General features: G+C 43.7%; 1 protein-coding gene across 3 annotated transcripts in view; it reads right to left on the bottom strand.

Moving 5' to 3' along the window:
• TAPT1 (transmembrane anterior posterior transformation 1) overlaps positions 1 to 26,420 on the bottom strand; it is a 133,565-nt gene that overhangs the window by 44,143 nt on the left and 63,002 nt on the right. For all 3 annotated transcript variants that reach the window (XM_081332078.1, XM_081332079.1, XM_081332080.1), the window contains exons 4-5: positions 6,604 to 6,766; positions 3,447 to 3,582 (exon numbers count right to left, since the gene is read on the bottom strand). In XM_081332078.1, the coding sequence (XP_081188204.1) occupies positions 3,447 to 3,582; positions 6,604 to 6,766 (299 nt within the window). The remainder of the gene's footprint in view (positions 1 to 3,446; positions 3,583 to 6,603; positions 6,767 to 26,420) is intronic.

Here is a 26,420-nt window from a genome sequence, read left to right as displayed (position 1 = left end):
GCTTGTTTGTACAGACCAGTTGCTGGCATGCTGCGGCCCAGTACTAGTCCATGGACTGGGGGTTGGGGGACCCCTGCTTTAGAGGAGCAAAAGCCCATCTACCCCAGGTTTTTTTTCCTGCCTATGCAGGTTTTCCTATCTAGAGAACCCCTTTTACCATGTTTTCCTGAAAATAAGACCCACCCCTAAAATAAGCCCTACCCTGATTTTTTGGGGTGGGCTTAATATAAGCCCTACCCCAAAAATAAGCTTGGGGGGGGTGTGGCCAGCACAAGAGTCGGCAAGCGCACTAGGGCCAACGGTGTTCGGCAGCAGCCACAGCCCACTGGCCCCTTGGCACAGCACAGTTAAGTCTGAGCACGGAGGTGTGGGGGAGGCAGGCGATCTGGACATGCAGTGCACTTTTTGCCCAGAGGGAGACTGGAAGTTTCTTCTGCTTGTGATTTGCTCCATGTCCAAGTGCCCCATTTGCAAGCAGATGAAGCTTCCAGTCTCTGTCATTTCTCCATCCGGGCGAAAAGTGTTTGGGTACCTATGGGGCACTTGGAAACAGAGTGATTCATGATTGTCTCCGTTTCCAAGAGCCCCATAGGTGCCAAAACACTTTTCGCCTGGAAAAAGAAATGACAGAGACTGGAACTGTCCACTCTGGAGGGAACTTTGGTTTCACTTTTGACCACGTCAACTTTGTAACCAATAAACATGTTCAGAGAGGAAAATTCAAGCCTTGGAGTTCTGCTTTAATTGGTCTCATCTATCAGAACCATTACATTAAACAAAGACTGCTGCATCTTTAATACTCGAGGTCCTGAGCCCCAGTTACCTACCTAACACATGTAGGAGGATGACAAAGACTCAGGGAAGAATCTGAGATGGAGAAGAGAGGAGAGGTATCCTCTGGTCTCAGTGTGGCATTGGCTGGCAGAGAGCAGGCTACCGCCCAGGCAGAGAGTGGGGCTCCTGCTGGTGGCGTGTGGCCAAAAGTTTGGACCTCATCGGACGGACGGGGCAACCGGAGAAAACCTTGACCCTGGGGGAACTTGATCGGCTGGAGATCACCTCTCAGTGACAGAGCACCCTTAAAGCTGCTGAGGAAGAGTTCCCACTGATTTCATCTCACAGCCTTCGATCACCTGTGCTGAGAAAGGTGAAGCGGGCAGCTGGCTGGGATGACTTGGGGAAGTGGAAGTACCTGACCACCATCCACAGCCACTCTGTTGAGAGGCTGAGAGACAAGTTCGACCGACTCGAAGTGGGAGAAGTAGAACCGATTGCTCACCATCTGATCCCCAGTGGATGAGAATGCAGGAGCTCTTCCAACACTCCCTCCTCCCTGGCGAAGCCCAAGCCCTGTTGCAATGGCTCATGTTGCTTCACCACTACCCTGGCCAGACTCGGCATCAAGCCCTGTGCATTGGTGTAGTCCCGAAAGAGATTGGCACCCTGCAAGCCCAGGAGACCAGCTGAGAGGGCTTTACAATGTGGCTCCCCCACGACTCCAACACCTGCGACCGGACATACAACAAGCATACTTGGGACAATGGCCTTTAGATCCACCTCCTATCAAAACCACATTTGATGGAGACCCTGAGAAGCTGTCTTTCTTCCTGAACCAGGTGTGGGCTCACCTGAACCACCACGCTTGTGCTTACCCCGACGGGGCTGGATGGTTGATGCTGTAGCAGCTAACCTCGAGGGGGAAGCACCGAGTGGGTGATCACCCTACATGATGAACAGGCACCAGAACTGTGGGTCATCAATCTGTTCATGGGTGAGCTGAGAGCCAGGTTTGAGGATGAGTTCCAAGCCCTGCAAGCTGAGGACATCCATGAGCTGAAGCAGAGAGGAAGACCAGCTAAAGATTACGTCTGTGAGTTTTGGAATGTGGCTGACAGGCTCAGACAATGGCCGGAGTGCTCACTAATCCACCACTTCAGAGCGGGACTAGATCAAGATTTGTTCCAGGCGTGCCCTGAGCTGTTCCTGATCAGCCCCGTGAATGGTATTGCATGGCTATAACTTTGGACATAGAACTGGACTGCCACCCGAAGCCTACCACCTCTGAGTTCAGACTGAGGCGGGTCCAAGAGAGACGACAAGTTGCCTGATGCCCCCAAGCTACTACAACCACCAGTTCCTTTTGAGTGCCAGGCGGGCCCCCAACCAAGTGTTTCAGGTGTGGCTAACTAGGGTACCAAGCAGCTGAGTGTCCAGTCCCATTTCCCCAAGCCTATTTGCACTGCCGCTACAGCAAAGCCAAAGAAAGACTCATTTGTGTGGGGAAAAGTGCAATTGGGCCAGCCAAGAGCAAGCTGTCAGGGTCATTTCTCCACCCCTGAGGAAAGTGGAAACTCCACCAGTGACTCCCGATGCCAGCGCCATATGCCAGCGCCGTATGACAGTGATGCCGAAGGGGAAGATGACCCAATGGTGAATCAACCCATCCCGCCTTTTGCAGCCGGGGCATAATCAACCTCCCTACAGTGCTAAAGTCTCTCATCAGGGCAGCTCCTGCGATGCACCTAACCGAATCCATGCATTTAGAAATGGGGAAGTACTGGGAAATCATCCGCTTTGTAGTGGTCCCAAAAATGACTGAGGTGGTCATTCTCGGATTAGCTTGGCTCGATAAATGGCACCCCTTGATTTTGTGGGAGAATGGAGTGAGGACATTAAGATTAGCGTCCTGCCACAACCAGCGAGGTGCGGGGAAGTGTCGCTATTGAAGACCAAGGACAGTCCCTTGAACTATTGAGAGTGGCCATAGAACCTATTCCAGGGTCCCAACTTATGCCAAGTGAATACTGAGATTTAGCGGAAGCTTTCAATGAAAAGGAATGTGACAACCTTTCCCCCTACCAGGCGACTGACTGTGTGATTGAAATCCTACCAGGGGCCAAACTCCCTAAGCCAAAAATGTATTCAATGACGCCCAGGGAGTTAAAAGAACTGAGGGGTACATCAGCAAGAATCTAGCCAGAAGTTTCATGCAACCCGCAAAATCATACGTGGCTGCCCCCGTTCTGTTTAAGGAGAAACAAGATGGACCACTGAGATTGTGCGTTGATTTTAAAGGGTTAAATGTGGTCAGTGTGGAAAATAAGTACCCCCTCCCCTTAATGAAGGACATGTTGGCCCATTTGGCGAGGGGAGTTTTTCACGAAATTGGACTTGAGGCTTATTACCACATATGACCAAGGAAAGGAAAATCAGTGATGCCTAGATTTGTTTGTACAGTGGAAGGAAGAAATTGCCTCATAAAAGTGCAAATCCTAGGAAAGAGTCTGATGTTCCATTTTTTTCTTGCAAACTAAAGTTTTTCAATTTACTGTTTTATAAGAGCTCCTTTGTTTCCTATCAGGATTTGTTGCCTTGTTTATACAAAATCCAAGATTTTATAGATTTTTGAAAGTACATACACACCCTGAAATAACACAAAAGGATACAGACATACAGCACTGCCATGAAGAAATGGGGAATGACCCCTATGTGTGCCCTTTTCCTTTCCTTTGGTTCTGTCGCAGTCCAATAGAGAGCATCCAAAATATCTTGTCCAAAAGATGAAAATAAACGATCAGCTACCTAGAGAGATGTACATGGGCATCAAAAGAATATTTTAACTTTGCAGTTTGGTTTCTCTTAAGCAAAATTTATTTGACTTTAGGGCCATAATGCAAATTCATTTGAAGTTTAAGATACAACAACAATGTATGCATGAACTGCTGGGTTCAGACTTTTGAATTATTACATTATCTGTTGCATTTTTTACACATCAGCATTTAAAATAATTTTAAGCATTTAAATAATTCAGAACAAAAACAGCACAAAGTTTGTACCTAGTATCTTGATACAAAGTTTCTATTGCTTAGGGAAACCCAGTTTTTTAGCCTTGATTGTCTTTCTGGCTTAGTTCTGTCATTAAGTTTCCACAATCACTTTCACAATTGATTTCAACTTCTTTATGCTTTGTCTTGATTACAGTAATTGTTCCTTCTATGTAACTTTAGGAGAAAGTTCTCTTGTAGCTTTTCTGCTATATTACTCTGGATATAAATATGCATTAGTTTCTTTCTAGCTTTGTACTTAAGAGACAATAAATCTACCTTTACTCAGGAGTTCTATTTATTGGTCACAGCACAATGTTCAAAACATAGTCACTGGTCATAGGTAGTATCAATTAGGTCTATTAAACTTAAACATGCAACACAGAAAATAGTTAAAGAGTCCTGTGTAGCTGTGGATCAGAGGGAATATCAGTAATAGAACAAGCCTGTAATTAACTGGGAAGCCTTAACAGAAACTGTTTATTTAAATCCATGTGGAAATAATGGCCTCATTGATTAGCACATCTGCTGAAACTGACTATTGAACCAAGAGTATATGTATGTATGTGAAATATTCAAATCCATCAGTATAATCAGGAGTGAAGCAACAAAGTTAAAGGTTTGCTGGGGAATTGTGGGACTTGAAGTCCACATATCTTCAAGATGCCATGGTTGAGAAACACTCCCTAACCACTACCATGCTAGCTGTTGTCTTTCCTTCATCGGCAACTCTGCAAGACTGTGGTTAAAGATGAATCTAGCTTACAGAGTTGCTGAGAAGTACTATTTTGGCCCTCTCATGCATGTTGAATCCCCTTTTAACCTCTGCATATTTTTTAAAAGGAATAAAACAGAAGATTTATTCTTCCCGAGTGAAATAATAGTAGTAATTATTGGCCTCAAGCTGAAGACAGAATTAATTTTTTCACCCAGAGTTTCTGCTTCTTTTGAACATTATTTGGATAAAATTCAAGAATGAGTTCAGTCAGGACCCCACAATTATATTTGCTTGCTTCTGCACTCTATTTACCTCATCCATTTCCCTATCCTTCCCTGCTTTGCCTATGTATCCATTTTTGGGGCCTGTTATACTGTTGGGAGCAGGATGGTTGCTTGGGGAACTATTATCTACTTTGCTCTGCTCTGTGTGAGAGGCCTCTCTCCGGGTGAGAGGAATGTGACCTGAAAACATTTATTTATTTATTTTATTACATTTATATACCGCCCTTTCCCGAAGGACTCAGGGCGGTTTACAGGGTGATTAAAAACAAAAATACAAAAGTTAAAAACAGATTAAAAAATTATATTCGTCCCTGCATAAGTAAAACCCCAGTTAAAATTAAAATTAAAACTAAAATTAAAATTCTCAGCCTGGGCCAGAGAGCTCGAAGAGCCAGGTCTTCAGGTCCCGGCGGAATGAACGGAGGTCGGGGGCAGTCCTAAGCTCCACTGGCAGCTGGTTCCAAAGGGCAGGCGCACCCACTGAGAAGGCCCTATCCCTGGGTGTCGTCCGCCGGCAATCTCTTACCGGTGGCACCCTGAGAAGACCCTCCCTGTGGGAGCGCACTGGACGAAGGGAGCTTGATGCCAGCAGCAGGTGTTCCCTCACATCTGCCTTATCTCCAGACAACGGAGCCTGGGACCATTGGGAAATGAAACCAAGAGAGACCTTGAGAAGCCCCCTGAAACTTCAGCTTCTCATAACACAGTGACACATGTGGATTGGATGGAATTCAACCAGATGGTTGGACACAGGGGGGAGGAGTTGTGAAATGCCTTTCTGATGTAATCCTTTATGTGCCAAATCTCAGACCTGGCTTTGCTCTCTTGCTATCACTAACTCTCAATAAAAAGTTCCTTTTAAGACAATGCCTGTTTCAAAAGTTCTGCTTTCTTGGGAGATCTAGTTGAGGCAGTCCTTACAAGTTCATTTCAACTCACCGTTTGACCCTGAATTGGGTCACTGTCAGAATCATCTATTTTGCAACAGCTATGCACTAATAACCCTCTAAATGTTCACAAAAAGGGTAAGTATGATTTTTCCTATTATTATTGCCAAAATTTTAAATTCTTTGTAAAACTGAAGAATTAAGAAGCAGTTTGCTTCTAGATATCATTCACTGGGAAATAGTATATCCTTTGGATAAATGTTTGAGTGCTTTTAAAGTAGTTCTTAAGAACTTATTCACATGATTCCTAAATACTGTGCTACAAATTATTATTCCGATATAACTAAAATTATATATAACTAAAGCTATAACTAAAAATATAATAATTTAAATAATTATTGTATAGGTTGTCCTTGATTAATAACCATTTGTTCAGCAGCCATTTGAAGTTACAATGCCACTGAATGAGAAAACTTATGGCTGGTTCTTGAAGTTGTGATCAGTCCAGTGATTGCTGAGTGACCATGACTTGGTGCTTGGCAATTGTTTTGCAATTATGATGGTCATAGCATCCTGCGGTCATGTGATTGTTTCCCACAAAGTTAATGGGGAAGCCAGCAGGGTTGCAAATGTGATCACATGACTGGAGAATGCTGCTACATATGCAATTCGCCTACTGCTGGCAAACAGGATTGCTAGAAATGCTGTCATGAGTATGTGTGGTTACACAAGACTGCACTGCTTAGCAATGGAGTTCTTGGTCCCAATTACCACTGTTATGTGAGGACTACTTGTATTCCTAACATGGTCAAAAAGGAATTACAACAAAGCTTTGATACGTTAAGGAAGACTGGGTGGTTCCATAATAGTTTTAGTCATTACTTACTTACCTCAAGCATATTATAGATGATGTAGAGTTTAATTACAGACTGTCCTCTTATCAGATGGTACATCATGGAATAGTCAACATAGTGCATCATGAAGTAGCAAATTACAAGTATTAACCCCTTGAAAATATCACACACCTGGGCTGGTTGCAGCAGGCGTCTATCGCTGAAATATAAAATCACACAAAATAAAGAGCACATTTGATACAGATAAAGTTGTTGATTACTAAATAAATTAGCTTCCTTGCAGAAAGAGCACTTTCTAGCACCTGCTTGGGTTTCTTCTTCTTCAACTTGCAGATCCCTCTCTGTTAGTCTAATACAGGGGTGTCAAACTGCCAGCCCGCAGGCTGGTTGCATCATGCAAAGACCACGCCCACCCCAGCTCCGGCAATGCAAAAAAAGTCACAACACGTCACGTGACGCAGTAAGTTGACACCCGTGGTCTAATAGGATGAGATGGCAGCTGGTTTCTGGATTTGTGACCTGTTTCTATTTTAGAGGTTTTCTACTTTTACTCATGTCATTTAGAGCAGGGCTTTTCAACCTTTTCACCCATTGTACCACTTTTAGGATATGGCAACATCCGAGTACCACCAGTCACCTAGCAAGGTGTCAAAAACTTGATGACCAAAAAATGAATGTGAATGTTTTCCTGATGGTTCAGAATCCTTTGTAGTGTTTTCAAGAGCAATTAATTCCACATTCAAGGATCCACAAAGTGTCCCAAGGAGTTTCCACCTAAGAGAAGATCAAGCATGAAGCTGTCCCAAAGACCAGGAGAGGAATGGTTGAGTTTTAACCACAAAATGAATGCAGAAATGTTCTTCCACCTTATCCTGCCACATTGTTCACATGATCTTCAGTATTAGATTTTACTTCAGCTATGCAAAATTCATGTTAGAGATATTGGAAAATGGAAAGCAGGCAGGCAAACCCTCTAGGCCTCCACTTGATATACTTTTCATTATTCTTTTTTTAAATGACCCTTTGCATTTACTCCTGCAAGGTTGTCTGATTTTATAGAAATCAGAATTCCTCAGTAACATTTGTTGAGTTCCCAAGTCTGGGTTCCAAAAGCATGCTTACAACATACTTCTGCCCTTATACCAGACCTGTCACACACAAGGTCCGGGGGCCAGATGCGGCCCGCGAAGTGGTTTCATGTGGCCTGCAAAGCCATCCTGGAAACAGTGAGGGAATGGCCCACGCTGCCTTGGACCTGGCCCAGGCCGGCCGGGAGCAAATGTACAATTTTGTGGTGGCCATCTATGCTGAAACACATTAAGTCTTAGTTCCGCAAGGCCGTCTGGAAACAGCGAGAGACCGGATCATGCCGCGTCAGCCCTGCCCCCCAGGCACGCGCTGGGGAGGTATTACCCTTTGTGAGGAATGAAGAAATCCACCATCGCCTGGAAGTGGCCAGCACATGGCCCTTGCCTACTTCATATATCTGGCTTGATGGGCTCTGGGGGAGGGGTTTTGGCAGGCAGTGGGGCGCTCTCATCACAGCACCAAGAGGATGAGCCAGACAGTGCGAATCGGAAGAGAAGTGTGATGCCGCCTAATCCCCAGCCTGCCTAATTTTGGCAGGAAGTGGGGCGCTCTCCTCACAGCACTTAGAGGTTGAGCTGGGCAGTGTGAATCCAAAGAGAAGCACGCTGCTGCTCAGCCTCCACCCTGCCCAGTTTTTGCAGGCAGCAGGGCACGCTCTTCACGGCGCCAAGAGGCTGGGCCAAGTGGCGCAAATCCGAAGAGAAGTGTGATGCGGCCCAGCCTGCTTGGTTTCGGCAGGCAGCAGGGCACTCTCCTCACAGCACCGAGAGGCTGAGCCGGGCAGCGTGAATCCAAAGAGAAGCACGACGAGAGCTGAGCTGGGTGGCATGAATCTAATAAGTGCAATGCTGCCTAGCCCTCAGTCTGCCCGGTTTCAGCAGGCAGCAAGGTGCAAAGCTGGTGAGCTTTGCCCTGCCCTGCTCAGTCTCTTGGCACTGTGAGGAGAGAGCCCCGCTGCCTGCCTAAACCGGGCAGACTGGGGGGCATTGCGCAGGTAAATTTGACTCTCACGCTGCTCATGGCATCCCCTCCCCCAGAGCCCATCAAGCCACATATGTGAAGTAGACGAGGGCCATGTGTTGGCCACTTCCAGGCGATGGTGCATTTCTTCATTCCTCATGAAGGGCGACACCTCCCAGCTGTGTTTCTTGCTTGTTTTTCTCCCTCCCTCATCTCAAATATTTTCCCACCACTCTGAGGAAGGAAGGAAGGAAGGAAGGAAGGAAGGAAGGAAGGAAGGAAGGAAGGAAGGAAGGAAGGAAGGAAGGAAGGAAGGAAGGAAGGAAGGAAGGAAGGAAGTCTGAGGGAAGTCCTGCCTTAGTCCTACCCTGCTGCCCTTTCACTATCCCCTTGCCCCCTCCTCCTCACCTATCCTGGGGGTCTCCCATCCTATTGCTAAGGAAGCTTTGGATACAAAGCCGGGTCTCCTCCCATGGAGAGGGAGTGGGCCTCCCTCTGACTTTGCCCTCATACCCATCATGAGCAACCTGGCTAAGGAGAGCAAGCATAGCAGCAGCAGCCTTGAAGAGAAGGTAAGTGCAGCTGGGCACCCCCTTGGGGAAGTGGGGCTGGGCTTGGTGCCACGAGTGCTTGAGGGCCGGGCTGGGTGTTTGACCTCTGCTGCTCAGGGCTCCGGGCAGCCCGCGGCACCATCCAGCCCTGCCCTGCATGGCCTGAGAGGAACAGTGAGGCTCCTCCAGTGGATCATGACTTGACACTTGCCCCAGTCCTACCCCCTTCTGCCAGAGACCCTCAGATTTGTCCCACTCCTGCCCAGGCCCCCACAGGCACCCTTGAGGCAAACAATGTAGAGCTGGCCATGCCCACCCAGTAGGCCACACACATTCCAGCCACGCCCACCCAGTATGCTGCGTCCACCCTGGCCACACCCACCCGGCCCCTGAGGGCAACCGCAATGCTGATGCGGCCCTCAATGAAATTGAGTTTAACACCCCTGCCTTATACCATAATTAAGGACAAAGGCAATTTACTCCTGTTTGGTGTAGTGGTTAAGGAAGCCCATGAGTTCTAGTCCTCCCTTGGGACAGGCCACAAAGCCAGCTAAGTGACCCTGGGCCAGTCATTTCCTCTCAGCCCTAGGAAGGAGGCAAAGGTAAACCATTTCTGAAAAACCTTGCCAAGAAAACTGCAGGGACTTTTTCAGTCAGTCTCTAAGAATCAGATACAATTGAACAGAACAAAAAACACTCCAAACAAATGTTGTCTTCTTTAGCCAAATTTTAAAATATCTAAGTTAAATCTGATAAATAAAAAAATGCATTCTAATTTTTAACTATCACAGAGTAGATGCCTACAAAAATATGTGTAGAAAAATCTAGGAAATTATACAGCTACTCTGAAATTCACATGAAGATTTTGCCAAACTCACTTCATATCATCCTCAACAGCCAAAGCTATCCTAAATAAATTCTACACATAAACAGAGTCAGTTCCAGCTGCTGGTTAAGACTATATCCAGGTGCAAGGATGACCACAAACAAAGTCACTATGAGCACAGACATAAGTATGTACAAACAGAAATACTGACAATTCAGTAAAAAAAAGTCAAGACCACGGAACAAGGATAGATGTTATGCAGCATCCAAGATCCTGGATGTTTTGCATCTGTGCCCAGCAACTCCACCTGCTATGAAGTTGCTACAAACCATGGTTTTTTTAAAATTCAGATTTTAGATTAAGTAATGATTTGAAGCAACACCTTAATTCTGCCATTCATTTGGGGTTAGTTTTGGCATGGGGTTGAAACTTTCACTGGTAGCTATTTGAAAAGGATTGTAACCTGTGCTGGAGTGGACTGCATTATTATATGCCACTTTTGTGAAAGGTAGTAGGTCCATCCAATTTGTTTGCTGGAAATTAATAAAGCATCTTAAATACTGTGCAAGTACTGAGTTCGACTTTTCACATTGACTGTTCCCTTGAGGATGATGATTAGATGTCGGTCCTTGGGTGGTTCCTAAAAGGGATAAAAATTCTTTCCAAACTGCCGACGTAAATTGCACCTCCCTATCAGATATGATTATGGTGCCCCATGCAATCTGTAAATATGCTGCATGAAAAGTTTTGCTAAGGCTTTTGTGGTGGGGATCTTTTGGCAAGGGATGAAATGCACTTGTTTGGAAAACAAGTCCGTGACCATCTAGACTACAGTGTTCCCGTTGCTTTCTGGTAATTCCACTATAAAATCCATGGCTATTTCTTTCCATGGGGCTGAGGGGTTTGCCATCGGTTGTAACAGTCCTGGCGATTTCCCTTCCAGCCTCTTAGCCATCACGCAAATTTGGCAGCTGCCCACATAGCTTTCTATGTCCTTTTTCATGGATAGCCACCAAAATTGCCTTTTAGTTGTGTAGGGATTTTACAAACACGAAATGTCCTGCTGATTTTGTATCATGGCACAGCTGCATGAAATTAATCCACTGGGTGGCAGGTATGTGTAACTTCTCACCCACCCAGAGTAGTCTATCTTTAATTGTGCACACATGTCTATTGTTCTGGAACCATTCATCAGTTTCCAAAGACTTTCGGAATTCTATTCCAGTTTGGCTATCCACCTTTGGCTTCATTTTAGCTTGGGTCCTGGTGGTGACTGGTGCTGCCAATTGTTGTTTGGGCATAAGTGGTTTAGAGTCAGTAACCCGTGTGCTGTTATATTGGGGCACGCGAGATAATACATCCACCAGGAAATTCTCCCCCCCCCAGTAAGAGTTTGAGAGTGAAATGGAATTGATGAAAATGTTGGGACCAGTGGGCTTGCTTAGGAGTGAGTTTCCTAGGTGTTTTTAGTGCTTCCAAATTGTTGTGGTCTGTCCAGACCTCGAAGGGGATTTTATTTCCTTCAAGGAACTGGCACCATGTAAGTAATGACCACCACACAGAGTAAGCCTCCTTTTCCCACATGGGCCAATGTTGTTCTTTCTCCGTGAGTTTCCTGGATGTATATGGACATGGTTGCAATGCCCCTTCGTCATTTTCCTATAATATAGCTCCCACCACCACATCGCTAGTGTCTGCCTTTATTACAAAAGGTTTATTGGGATCTGGGTGTCTCAGGACAGGTTCGGCAGAAAAAAGTCTCTTTAGCCTCTCAAATGCTGCTTGATAGTCCATTGTCCACTTCAGGGGCTGGCTGGGTTTCACTGGGGATCCCCCCCCTTCGTTTTCAACAAGTTTGTGAAGGGCAGGGCTATTTGGGCAAATGAAAGGATGAATTGGCAGTAGAAGTTTGCAAACCCCAGGAAACTTTGCAATTGCTTCTGTGTGCGGGGTCCATTCTCAGGGTCCATTTCGATGCCCTCTGGGTATATGTGATACTCCAGGTAGTCTTTTCTTTTGTGGTGGAATTCACATTTTGATAGTTTACCATATTGGTGGGCGGCCTGCATTTTTTTCAGAACTGCTCTAACTAGGTTAATATGTTCCTGTTTGGTCTCAGTAAAGATAAGGATGTCATCTAGGTAAACCAGGACCCCCTTATATAGGTGCTCTCTTAGAACTTCATTAATTAATTGCATAAAAACTGCGGGGGGCCCTTGCAGTCCAAATGGCAGGACTTTGAACTGGTAGCAACCCATTGGACAACTGAACGCAATCTTCCATTCATCTCCTTCCTTAATCCTATTGTGGTAGTACACTTCTCTCAGGTCTAGTTTGGTAAAAATACTTCCTTTCGATAGGTGGGATAGCATATCCTTCATTAGAGGTAGGGGATACAGATTACATTCACTAATTGTGTTTAGGCCATGGTCATCAATGCACAAATGAAGCGAGCCGTCCTTCTTCTCCCTGAACAGGACTGGGACGGCCACTTTGGGTTTGGCAGGTTCAATAAATCCCCTTTCTAGGTTTTTTTAAAATGAATCTTTCCATCTCCATCGTTTCTTTTGGGCTCATGGCATACATCCTGGGCTTCAGAGGTTTTGCCCCGGGTTTGAATTCTATAGCAGAGTCAGTGGGCTGGTGAGGTGAGTTCATCTGCCCGTTCCTCACTGAAAACTTCAGCAAGGTCTCTGTATTCCTCTGGTATTTCTGGTAACCCCTTGTCTTCCTCCACTGATGCTGTCTCCTCTCTTCGGGTTGGGGTGGTGTTTTGGGGTGTTACGTTCCTTTGCTCCCCCTCTGGGAATTGAGTTCTGCTGTCCTCCAATTTACCCAGGGGTTCCATTTCTTCAGCCATTCTAGTCCTAATATCATTGGGCATTCCATGCCTGGGGTCACCACAAACATTATGTCTTCCTCATGAGTCCCCAGGGACAGGTGAACTGGTAAGGTGGCTAGGGTAGCTGGGACCCCCCCCCCCGCTATGGACCCATCTAATTGGCCAAAGGAGAAAAGTTGTTTTTGTCTCCTCACTGGGATGCCCAAATTCCCCACCAGCGTCAGGCTGATGAGGCAGCAGGTGCAGCCAGAGTCTATTAGGGCTTTTACTTTGACGGCTTCGGGTATGGAGGAAACTAATATAGTCTCTGTCTTAAGGATGGGTGGAATGGATCCACTTACCAATGGTTCTCCCTCTGAGCTATCTTCCAAGGTGTCTGTCGCTCCTGCGGTGTAGGCCAGAATCCCCTCCCAGTCCTTGGCAGGGGTTGGGGACTCTGCAGCCTCTGTCTCCCTCATGGCCGGTTCTTTTAGGTTGCCTTGGGACTTCCCTGGTCTCCTGGAGGGTGATGCCTCTGATTTGTGCCGAGGGGCTTTTGAACTGCATTCTGTGGCGCGGTGGCCCTCTCTCCCACATTTGAAACAGCCTGTTGATTTCTTAGCCATGGACAATGGTTTCACTGGCTCGTGTGTTTGCTCGGGTGGCGGGCATCCCCATAGTTTTCCCCGGCAGTGCCTTTTTAGTAGGTTTATCTCCGCCTCCTCTGCCAGGACATACCAGTAATCAAGATGGTGTGGGTCTCCTCAAGGCAGGTAAGCGTCATACAGGTCATAGTTTAGCCCATCTTTGAAATGGCTAAGTAGGATGTCTTCTGGCCAGTTCAGCTTACTGGCAATGGCTCGGAATTCTTAGATATATTCAGCCACCGGCCGTCTGCCCTGCCTCACTGTTTTGATTCTCTCCCGGGCCTTACGATCGATCAGCCAAAGGGTCCTCAAACTGCCTCCTCAAGGATGACATGAATCGGTTAAAATTGTTGAGTTCTGGGACGTTGGAGTCATGCAGGTTCACAACCCAATCTGCAGCTGGTCCGTCTAGGGCCGATACGGATGCACGATATGGATGCGGGCTTTGTCACTGGGGATGTCCCGTCCATATTCTTTGATACAGCTGAGGACTTGGGTTAGGAAAAACCCCAAGCGTGGTGGCTCTCCCCTAAATTTTGCTTCCAGGGGCGGTAGTCTTTGAATGGATCATTTTCTGTGCAGTAAGCGGTATTGCCTCTCATCCTGACCCCCGTCTGTGGTTCGGGGGTGGGTGGGTGCTGCTGAGGCAGCAGCTCCTGGTCCAGCGGATCGCCCTGGTGTTGCAAGTTCCAGATCCCTCCACTGTCTCTCCAGTTGTGGCCCCAGGCGCTGCTGCGGCTGCAGTATTCAGGTATCTCCTCTCTTAGTGAGCTAAATAAATAAATAAATAAGGGTTTTCTTCATCAGGTCAATAGCTTTCTCTACGACCCACTCCTCTTCACTGATGTGCAGGGAGCTTTCCATCTCTTGCCTCCATTTGGTTTGGTGGCCGCCGCACCTCAGGGTCACTTTCTTCAATGCCTTTTCCCACTCGCTTTTCCTTCCAGCACCCATCGACCACCGCGATCTGCAGTTGTGCGTCTCCACCACCTCTTCCCCAGAGGAATATGACGCTTCCGACCGTTGGTGGGGTTTCGTTCAGGGGGGAAACTCCCTTTCCATGGGGCTTTCCTTGTTCCTTGCCTCATTGTTAGACATTGTATTTTTTTGCAAAGTCCCCCAGTAAGGTTTTTCCTTCCAGGTTGACTCTTAATGCAGATCCTGTCTAATGTCAGGACCCACCCTAATCCACATCTTAGGAAAGAAGAACTCTTGGAGACAGGATTGTCCAAGCAGGAACTTTTACTAAAACATGGTTGACAGTGGATAATCTAGACAGGATCTGGAAATGTATTACAGATCGATACTTTTAAAGTGTCCCCAAGTAAAACCACTCCCCTCAGTCCATTTGGTCAGTCCCGGATCAGTTAAGTTTCATGTGTCAAAACCCTTTGTGGGAAAAGAGTACCTTCATGCATTTACAACATCGCTACTTCCTCCCCTTCACATTCAGTCGGAGATGCAAACCAGAATCTCCTCCCCTCTTCCTTTTGTTCTACTCAGTTCAAAGGTTCTTCCTCTGGTCTTTGATGATGGCCTCAAAGCAGGTTGAATAAACAACCTTTCATCTAAAGGATAGGGGTGGCCATTTGACATCTTTTCTCCCCCTCCTTATGGATGGCAGAATCCAGTAAGGGGGTGAGATTTAGGTTTGCAAAGATAGGAAATTAGGAATGGAATATAAATGGATTCTGACATTTTCCTTATATGTTTTAGCCTCCAGACCTCTAATCATCTTTGTTGCTCTTCTCTGTACTCTTTCCAGAGTCTCAACATCTTTTTTACATCATGGTGACCAAAACTGGATGCAGTATTCTAAGTGTGGCCTTGCCAAGGCATTGTAAAGTGATATTAATACTTCACATGATCTTGATTTTATTCCTCTGTTAATGCAGGCTAGTACTGTGTTGGCTTTTTTGGCAGCTGCAGCACACTGCTGGCTCATATTTAAGTGATTGTCCACTAGGACTCCAAGATCCCTCTCACAGTTACTACTATTGAGCAAGGCACTCCCTATACTATACCTGTACATTTGGTTTTTCTTGCCTAAATGTAGAACCTTACTTTTTTCACCATTTGAATTTCATTTTGTTAGATAGCACCCAGTGTTCAAGTCTGTCCAGATCCTCCTGTATCTTAAGCCTTTCTTCTGGAGTGTTGGCTATTCCTGCCAGCTTGGTGTCGTCTGCAAATTTGATGAGTTCCCCATCTATCCCTCGTCCAAATCATTGATGAAGATGTTGAAGAGCACTGGGCCCAGAACAGAGCCCTGGGGCACCTCACTACACACTTCCCTCCATGTAGATGTGGTTCTATTGAGGAGAACATGCTGAGTACGGCCAGTCAGCCAGCTACAAATCCATCTGGTGGTGATGCTGTCTAACCCTTACTGAAGTCCAAGTAAATTATATCTACAGCATTCCTCTGATCCACTAATTTTGTCACTTGGTCAAAGAATGCAATAAGATTTGTCTGGCATGATCTGTTTTTGACAAACCCATGTTGGCTTTTAGTAACGACTTTGTTTGCCTCTAGGTGCTCACTGACTCGTCGTTTGATTATCTTTTCCAGAATCTTCCCAGGCATTGAGGTCAGGCTGATAGGTCTGTAATTTCCTGGATCCATTTTTTTTCCTTTTTTTGAAGATGGGAACTACATCAGCTCTGTTTCACTTCTTTCGTAGTTACCCAGTGCTCCACGATCTTTGAAAAATATAGTTCAGTGGTTCTGAGATCACATCTGCCAGTTCATTGAGAACCTCAGGGTGTAATCCATCTGCTCCTGGTGATTTGAACTCCTCTAGGCTGGACAGGTGCTCACTTACCATTTTCTTGCCTATCTTAACTTGTGTTTCTATTCTGTTTTTTATGGCACTATTTTTGATAGGTTGGTCTGTTTTTTTCCCTTTGTGTAAAGGGAGATGCAAAAAACAACTTAAATAGTTCTGCTTTCTTCCTGTTGCTTGTCACCTTCTTGCCACTTTCCCCCACTGATGGACCAATAATTTCCTTCACTTGTTTCTTGTTTATTACATGTTGAAAGAAGCTTTTTTTGTTATTTTTGACTTTGGTTGCAAGCCTTAATTTATTTTGAGCTTTAGCTTTCCTCACTTTGTCTAGTTTAATGAAGAGAAGGATGAGGGGGGACATGATAGCAGTATTCCAATATCTCATGCCACAAAGAAGAGGGAATCAAGCTATTCTGCAAAGCGCCCAAAGGCAGGGCAAGAAGCAGTGGATGGAAACTAATCAAGGAGAGAAGCAACCTAGAACTAAGGAGAAATGTCCTGACAGTTAGAACAATTAACCAGTGGAACAACCTGCCTCCAGAATCTGTGAATGCTCCAACAATGGAACTTTTTAAGAAGAGACTGGGCAGCCATTTGTCTCAAATGGTATAGGGTTTCCTGCCTGAGCAGGGGGTTGGACTAGATGACCTCCAAGGAACCTTCCTAATAATAATAATAATAATAATAATTATTATTATTATTATTATTATTATTATTATTATTATTATTATTATTATTATTATTATTATTATTATTATTATTATTATTATTATTATTATTATTATTATTTTATTGAAATTAGCTCCCTTAAAGTCTAAGACTCTAGTTTGACTGTATTCTATTGCTTGTGCTTCCATAATGTTGAATTCCAATATTGCATGATCACTTCCTCCCAAGGTTCCTGTGGCTTCAACACTTTCTATCATTTCATCTCTGTTAGTGAGAATTAGATCCAAAATGGCTAATCCCCTAGTTCCCTTCTCTACTTTTTGGGTGACAAAGTTGTCTGCTAGATTTGTCAGGAATCTGTTTGATCTTCCACTTGGTGCAGAGTTTGTCTCCCAGTTGATGTCAGGGTAGTTAAAGTCCCCCATTACTATTGTAATGTGCTTCCTACATACCTTAGTTAGCTGACTAGCAAAAAGTTCATCTATTTCCTCTGTTTGGTTGGGTGGCCTATAGTATACACCTATGGTAGTCATTTTTTCTCTCTTTTATATTGACCCATTTTATATTGACCCATTGCATTCATGTTTACAGTTTTCATCATTGTTGTGCTCTATTTCTGTAGAGGTGTAGTTATTTCTTATATAGAGAGCAACTCCACCTCCTCTTTTATTTGGTCTGTTTCTTTTGAATAATTTAAATCCCTCTAGCTCTGTGTTCCATTTGTGGGTTTCATCCCACCATGTTTCCGTAATGGTGAGAATATCATATCTGCCCTCATAAACCTGAATATCTAGTTCACCCTGTTTATTGCTCATACTCTGTGCATTGGTGTATAGACATTTGAGTCCTTTATGACTGACCCTGTGTTTACTTTCTGCATGGCCTGTGTGGTGCCTGAGTTCCCCTACTGTCTTACCACCTATTTGTTTAGTGCATTTTGTGTGGCACTCGCTATTAGAAGCTTGATACTGCTTGACAGCAAGGTTGATATTCTTGTCCACACACACATCTATGTTATATGCACTGATAGCCCTATAATTTTTTAGATTGCTGGGGACAGGGATGTTCTGTATCAATTAATTGACTGTCCCCGCTGTTTAGTTTAAATATTCTTCCAGAAAGTCTGTGAATTTATAGCCAAGCAACTCCGTCCCTTTCTTGGATGGATGCAAACCATCTCTTTAGTACATTTTTTCATTGGACCAGCTACAAACATTGTGACTAATATATCCAAAGCCTTCCCCTTTACACCACTCCTTTAGCCACATATTGAATTGTGCTATACGCTGTTCTTTTCCATTTTGCTCCTTATACACTAGTAAAACCTCTGAAAAAGTTAGCCTACAGCCTATTTTGCTAAGTTCCTGCCCCAAGCTCTGGAAATCATTCTGCACAAAGAGTACATCTTTTTGGGACAGATCGTTAGTGCCAAGATGTACAATAGCCTCCACATCACAGTACTTGCTGGCATTCTTGATTATTTTAGAAATACGCTTCTTGTCCCTACTGGCAGTAGCACCTGGAAGACACCTGACCTCTTTCGAAACCTCTGTGTCCTTTCCTAAACTTACATCCCTTATAAACCAGAAGGTGGCTTCTCTTTTTGGATGCCTTTCTGTTCTTGCATGACTGATGTGTAATACCTGATTCGCACTTCTCCCTGTCGAAAACAAATTCTTCATCTCAGACCACAATGCCCTGCTTATTTGTGTTATCATCACAAATACCTTTACCAGTCTCCTTAATGTCCCTATTAAGGTCAGCAAGGGCACTGTTGTGCAGGTAGTCAGCAAAAGCTTTGTGTTTATGGTTCACAGCTCTCACCCTGCCAGATCCCACGGTTGTCCATACTGCCCTTCTCCTGCAGGATCTTTGTGGTAGAGGGGGCAGATAGCGTGGAGGCTCAATAGAGTAGAAGGGCTAAACTGGACACCTAATTTCTGCCTGAAGAGTATGGATTACAGACCCTAGATAAATAATCTGTCCTTGTAGACTAGTAATTTGTTTACAAATAGGACAGTTTCCAAGTTTGAAAAGGGTACTGCAAAAGACAGCTTCAAAACAAGTGTTGCACTGAACTAAGCCAGACATTCTTAGATACAAGGATGTACCACTGCTCATGGGCTGCTACTTTTCTGGTGCACCCCTAACAGACTTACAGAATGTAGCACCTCCCAACAGCTCTGGACAGGTGAAATGCAGTTTGAATGCTATGGAGATCCAAACAGATCCAGTCAGGGTCTCTGTTCCTTATCTGGTCCACCCCCAAAAGACTTACAGAATGTAGCACCTTCCAAGAGCTCTGAGAAGCTGAAATGCAGTTTGAATGCTATGGAGATCCAAATAGATCCAATCAGGGTCTCTGCTCCTTATCTGGTCCACCCCAAACAGACTTACAGAATGTAGCACCTCCCAACAGCTCTGGGAAGCTCCCTCCTCCTCCTTTTATATCTTCTATTTTCTCCTCCCTCCTCCTCTTTTTATATCCTCTATTCTCTCCCCCCTCTTCCTCCTTTTATATTCTCTCCTCTCTCCCCTCTACTCCTTTTCTCTTCCAGGTGCACTGGAAGCACCGATCAGCTAGAGCTGTGCATGCTGATCCAGCAACACAGCAGCTCCAACTAACTCTCCTCCAGGTGCTATCACTGCTTCAGCTCACCCCTTTATACTTTTTTTTTACAATGCTTTTCAACCCATTGTACGCGTACCACCTGCCAGGTGCCAAAGTACCACCTGCATATAAGGGTTGAAAAGTCCTGCCCTATAGCAGCATCCTGAGGGGAGGTGTTTCAATAGATTATGTCCAGGAACTGAGGGGTCTGTAGATATTTTCTCAGTCTTCTTTTTGACTCATACAATATATAGGTCATCAATGGAAGGTAGGCTGGTTTATGAATACTTCAATAAAGTGTTAGTGAACGAAGCTGATAGCTAATGGGTTAGAAATCAAAAGTGGAATTTTAAAACATTGTCACCATTATTGTTTACACTCTCAATGGTCTCACTTAAAACAATTTTGAATAAGACAAACTGTGGATATACATTTGCCAAAAATCGAGCAAAAATTTTACATTTACTCAATATGGATGATTTAAAATTTCTTGGAAGAACAAAGGGTGAAGCACCATAGATTCCTTATTAAAAACACAACAGACTTCTATAAAGATATAGAATACAATATTGTACCAAGATGTATGCAACCATAGCCATAAAAGCAGATAAAATTGTTGAAGATGATGGAATACAGTTGCAAGAAAAAGTATGTGAACCCTTTGGGATTACGTGGAGTTTTGCATGAATTGGCCATAAAATGCGCTCTAAACGTCATGTAAGTCACAACAATAGAAAAACACAGTCTGCTTAAAATAATACTACACAAACATTAGCTGTTGTCATGTTTTAATTGAACATAAGATGGAAACATTCACAGTGCAGGGTGGAAAAAGTATGTGAACCTTTGGACTTAATAACTGGTTGACCTTCCTTTGGCAGCAATAACCTCAACCAAACGTTTCCTGTAGTTGCAGATCAGACCTGCACAACGATCTGGAGTAATTTTGGACCACTCCTCTTCACAAAACTCTTTCAGTGTAGCAATATTCTTGGGATGTCTGGTGTGAATCGCTCTCTTAAGGTCATGCCACAGCATTTCAATCGGGTTGAGGTCAGGACTCTGCCTGGGCCACTCCAGAAGGTGTATTCTGTTCTGTTGAAGCCATTGTTTTGTTGAATTACTTGTATGCTTTGGGTCATTGTCCTGTTGCATCACCCATCCTCTGCGGAGCTTCAGTTGGCAGACAGATGGTCGTACGTTTTCCTGCAAAATGTCCTGATAAACTCTGGAATTCATTTTCCCATCAATGACAACAATCCGTCCAGGCCCTGAGGCAGCAAAGCAGCCCCAAACCATGATGCTCCCTCCGCCATGTTTTACAGTGGGGATGAGGTTTTGATGTTGGTGTGCTGTGCCTTTTTTTCTCCACACATAGTGTTGTGTGCTTTTCCCAAACAACTCAATTTTGGTTTCATCTGTCCACAGTATATTTTGCCAGTAGTGCTGTGGAACATCCAGGTGCTCTTTTGCAAACTTCAAACGTGCTGCAATATTTTTTTGGGACAGCAATGGCTTCCTCCGTGGTGTCCTCCCATGTACTCCATTCTTGTTCAATGTTTTCCTTATTGTAGATGTGTCAACAAAAATGTTAGCATGTGCAAGAGATTTCTGTAGGTCTTTAGCTGACACTCTAGGATTCTTCTTTACCTCATTAAGCATTATGCGCTGTGCTCTTGCAGTCATTTTTACAGGACAACCACGCCTAGTGAGAGTAGCAACAGTGCTAAACTTTCTCCATTTGTAGACAGTCTGTCTTACCGTGGACACATGAACATCAAGGCTTTTGGAGATACTTTTGTAACCCTTTCCAGCTTCATGCAAGTCAACAATTCTTGATTGTAGGTCTTCTGAGAGCTCTTTTCTGCGAGGCATGGTTCACATCAGACAGTGCTTCTTGAGACCAGTAAACCCAAAACAGGTGTGTGTTTTTAAAGGACAGGACAGCTGTCAGCAACAAATCCAATATCATCACACTGGTTGGACTCAAGGTTGGCTCACTCCAGGCTCCAATTAGCTCTTGGAGAAGTCATTAGGCTAGGGGTTCACATACTTTTTCCACCCTGCACTGTGAATGTTTACATGTTATGTTCAATTAAAACATGACAACAGCTAATGTTTGTGTAGTATTATTTTAAGCAGACTGTGTTTTTCTATTTTTGTGACTTACATGACGTTTAGAGCGCATTTTATGGCCAATTCATGCAAAACTCCACGTAATCCCAAAGGGTTCACATACTTTTTCTTGCAACTGTACGCTTAACAAACCTCTGCCTCCACATTTGGAGAGCGGCTGCGTTCGTGTTTCTTTCAAACACGGACGAATGCAGCAGCTCTCCAAATGGGGAGGTGGAGGTTTGCAGAGCTGCTGCCTTCCGCGCAGCTCTCCAAACCTCCGCCGCCCCATTTGGAGAGCTGCTGCCTTTGTCCGTGTTTGACAAAGGCAGCAGCTCTCCAAACGGGGCGGCGGAGGTTTGGAGAGTTGCTGCCTTCCATGCAGCTCTCCAAACCTCCACCACCCCGTTTGGAGAGCTGCTGCCTTCGTGTTTGACAAAGGCAGCAGCTCTCCAAATGGGGCGGCGGAGGTTTGGAGAGTTGCTGCCTTCCGTGCAGCTCTCCAAACCTCCACCACCCCGTTTGGAGAGCTGCTGCCTTCGTCCATGCACGTTTTGCCTTGTTCTGCGCATGTGCGTGCGTGCAGGCATGCACGTGCACATTTTGCGGCTCCCACTTTTTTTGTGTGTGACGGAACCGGTTCCGAAGTGGCTGTTTTGCTGTTTCAGGTTGCTGACCCCTGCCCTAAATTGCCAGCTAGAAAAGGGGGGAGGAAGAAAGGAATGTAACCTCCGGCAACTGGCTTATCTCTACGCTCTCAGGAGAAGGTGCAAAGAGCCACCCAAACATCGCTGTTATAACCAGAGCTGGCCTGATGTTTTGTTTTTTTTTTATTGAAAAGTTTTACAAAATTTTAATAATAAACCCCCCTCCCCATCAACCCTCCCCCCTCCGGACTTCCCAAAGCAGAATACAGGGTATTACGTATAGCACTCTTATGCAAACATATGCTAAATATCTATTACAACGTTAACAAACCTTCCACCCTTTAACTCACTTATAACAAAACTAAAGTAATTATAATAACACATCTATAATGTTAAGAATTATTCATATGCTATTTGAAACTTTTTAGTCCCATATTTGTTTTGAATATAATCAATCCATCTTTTCCATTCCAAAATATATTTTTCTTGTGACTGTTCTTTCAAATATGCTGAAACTTTTGCCATTTCAGCTACATCCATTACTTTAAGTATCCATTGTTCTATTGTAGGTAAATCTTCTTTCTTCCAATGTTGTGCCACCAAAAGTCTGGCTGCTGTTATTAAGTGTAACATTAATTTAGTTTCTGTAACAGTACAATCTGAAATAATCCCCAATAAGAATAGCTGCGGAGTAAATCTTATTTTTTTCTTAAAAACTTTCTGAAAAATCCACCATATTTTTATCCAAAAACCTTTAACATTTTTACATGTCCACCATATATGATAATAAGTTGCCTCTTCACTACCACATCTCCAACACTTAGGTGGTTGATTTGGATACATACATGCTAACTTTTCAGGATCTAAATGCCATCTATAAAACATCTTATAAAAATTCTCTCTTAAGTTTTGTGCTTGTGTAAATTTTACATTTCTAACCCAAATTTTTTCCCAAGTATCCATCATTATGGGTTCTTGAATATTCTGAGCCCATTTTATCATACAATCTTTAACTCTGATTCTGAATCAATCTCTATAAGAGCATTATATAACCTTTTTATATGCGATTGACTTTGATCTCTAATTTGCTTTATCAAATTTTCATCAACTTTTATTATACCAATTTTCTGATCTTCTATCCATCTAGCTTGTAATTGTATAAACTGAAACCAAGTCTGTACTATCTTTTCTTCCTTTAAAACATTTAAAGGTTTCAGTTTCAAAATATTCCCTTCCATCCTAAGAAGTTCTTTATAAGTAATCACATCTTGTTTCTGCTCCACATTTATATTTCCTATTGCATGTCTAGGTACTGCCCATATAGGTATTTTATTATTTAATATATATTGGTACTTTTTCCAAACTCGGAACAAAGCGTTCCTTAAAATATGAGTCTTAAAAATATTATCCACCTTTTTGTCATAAAATAAATATGCATGCCATCCATACAATAAATCATACCCCTCAATATTCAATATTCTTTCATTCATTAAATTAAACCAATCACTAATTGTTGATAACACAACTGCATCATAATATAATCCCAAATTGAGCATCTTCAAACCCCCTCTCTCACATGCATCTTGCATTATTTTAAGCTTTACTCTCAGTCTTTTACCTGCCCAGATAAATTTATTAATACCTTTTTGCCACTCATTTAAATTGGCATCTTTCTTAAGTATTGGTATCATTTGAAACAACAAAAAAAATGGTAAGACATTCATCTTCACGGCTGCTATTCTCCCCAACCAAGACAATTGTAATTTTTTCCAACTATCAATCTCCTTTTGTACTTTTTGGCATAACAATTCATAATTGTTTTTATACAATTTCACATTCGATGCTGTGATATATACCCCCAAGTATTTAACCTTTTTTACTATTTCAAATCCTGTTGATTTTTCTAACGCTTCTCTTTGTTTTATGGTCATATTTTTTGTTAATATTTTAGTTTTTTGCTTATTAACTTTAAATCCAGAAACTTGTCCATATTGTATTATCACATCCAATAATTCTGAAACCGATTGAGTAGGTTGACTTAAAGTAACAACCAAGTCATCTGCAAATGCTCTCAATCTATAATCTTGATGCCTAATTTTAATTCCCTTTATCTTATTTGATTCATGTATTTTAATCAATAACATTTCCAGTGTCAGAACAAACAACAATGGTAATAAAGAGCATCCCTGCCTTGTTCCTTTTTCAATTTTACAAATTTCTGTTAAATTACCATTAACAATTATTTGTGCCGTTTGCTTTTGATATATTGCTTTAATAGCCTGTAAAAAATAATCCCCAAATTCCATCTTTTCTATTACTTTCAATAAAAATTGCCAATTCAATTGATCAAAAGCCTTCTCTGCATCTAAAAATATCAATGCAGCAGAGACTTGGTTGTTTCTTTCCAAATATTCCAATAAATTAAAAATTTGTCTTACATTGTACTTCATTTGTCTACCAGTTATAAACCCCGACTGATCATTATGTATCACTTGTTGTATTATATTCATTATTCTATTTGCCAATACTTTAGCAAATATCTTATAATCAGTGTTTAAAAGAGAAATTGGTCTATAATTCTTTGGTTGACTAAGATCTTGATCCTTCTTTGGAATCAATGTTATGAAAGCTGTTCTCCATGATGGGGGCACTACTCCCCCAAGTTGAATTGTTCTAAATAAGTCCTTCAAAGGCTCCACCATTTCTGACTGCAAAGTTTTATAATAACTAGCTGTCAATCCATCTGTCCCTGGTGATTTACCCAATTTCAACTGTTTAATTGCTAAAACAATCTCTTCAGAAGTTATTAACTGATTCATTCCATCCCGCTGTTCTTGAGTAACCTTAAGAATATTCACCTCTTGTAAATATTTATCTATATCTATACTTTGAATTGTATCACTTGCATATAATTTAGAATAAAATTCTGAAAATACCTTTCTGATAATATCTTGTTGATAAACCTTTTTACCTTTATATTCTATTTTCTCTATCGTCCGAGACTTTTCTTTTTTCCTTAACAAGTAAGCTAAACCATCTACCTGGCTTATTAGCATTATAAAAAGTATTATGTTTAGTGTATCGTATGTTGGTTGCCACCTGGTCTGCCATCAACATATTAAACTGCCCTTTCAATAAGTTGTTTCTTTCATTTTCTTATCAGCTGGGTTCAAGATAAGTAACCTCTCCTTCATCTTTATTTCCTCTTCTAACTCCTTTCGCTTTTGTTCCTTTTTACGTCTATACTTGTTATTCAAATGTATTAGGACTCCTCTCATATAAGCTTTACTTGCATCCCAAACCATTTCAATCGAGGTGCCCTTATGCATATTCGTTACAAAAAATTCTCTCATTTGTTTTCTACATTCATTCACAATTTCCTCATATCTAAACAAATTTTCATTTACCGTATATACTTGAGTATAAGCCGAATTTTTCAGCCCACTTTTTGGGCTGAAAAATTCCACTTCGGCTTATACTCCAGTCAACAAAAAAACTTACCGAGGACTTGTGCGCGGCCGAGGCTTTGGTGCTTCCGGGATCGCGCGCACCTCTCCCAAGCCACCGCCGTCCGAGACCTGCCGAAGTTTGGGGAGGTTTGGGGAGGTGCGCGCGCACCTCCCCAAACCTCCCCAAACGTCGGCAGGTCTCCGTTCCTCCGCGCCCTGCCTGCCTGCTTCTTTCCGCAGCGGAAAGAAGCAGGCAGGCAGGGCGCGGAGGAACGGAGACCTGCCGACGTTTGGGGAGGTTTGGGCGCCTCCCCAAACCTCCCCAAACGTCGGCAGGTCTCCGTTCCTCCTGCCGACGTTTGGGGAGGTTTGGGCGCCTCCCCAAACCTCCCCAGGTCTCCGTTCCTCCGCGCAGACCTGCCGACGTTTGGGGAGGTTTGGGCGCCTCCCCAAACCTCCCCAAACGTCGGCAGGTCTCCGTTCCTCCTGCCGACGTTTGGGGAGGTTTGGGCACCTCCCCAAACCTCCCCAGGTCTCCGTTCCTCCGCGCAGACCTGCCGACGTTTGGGGAGGTTTGGGCGCCTCCCCAAACCTCCCCAGGTCTCCGTTCCTCCTGCCGACGTTTGGGGAGGTTTGGGCGCCTCCCCAAACCTCCCCAGGTCTCCGTTCCTCCGCGCAGA

The sequence above is a fragment of the Vipera berus genome, assembly GCF_964194415.1.
Source record: "Vipera berus genome assembly, chromosome: 7".
NCBI lineage: Eukaryota > Metazoa > Chordata > Lepidosauria > Squamata > Viperidae > Vipera > Vipera berus.
This window is presented reverse-complemented; position numbering and strand designations above follow the sequence as displayed.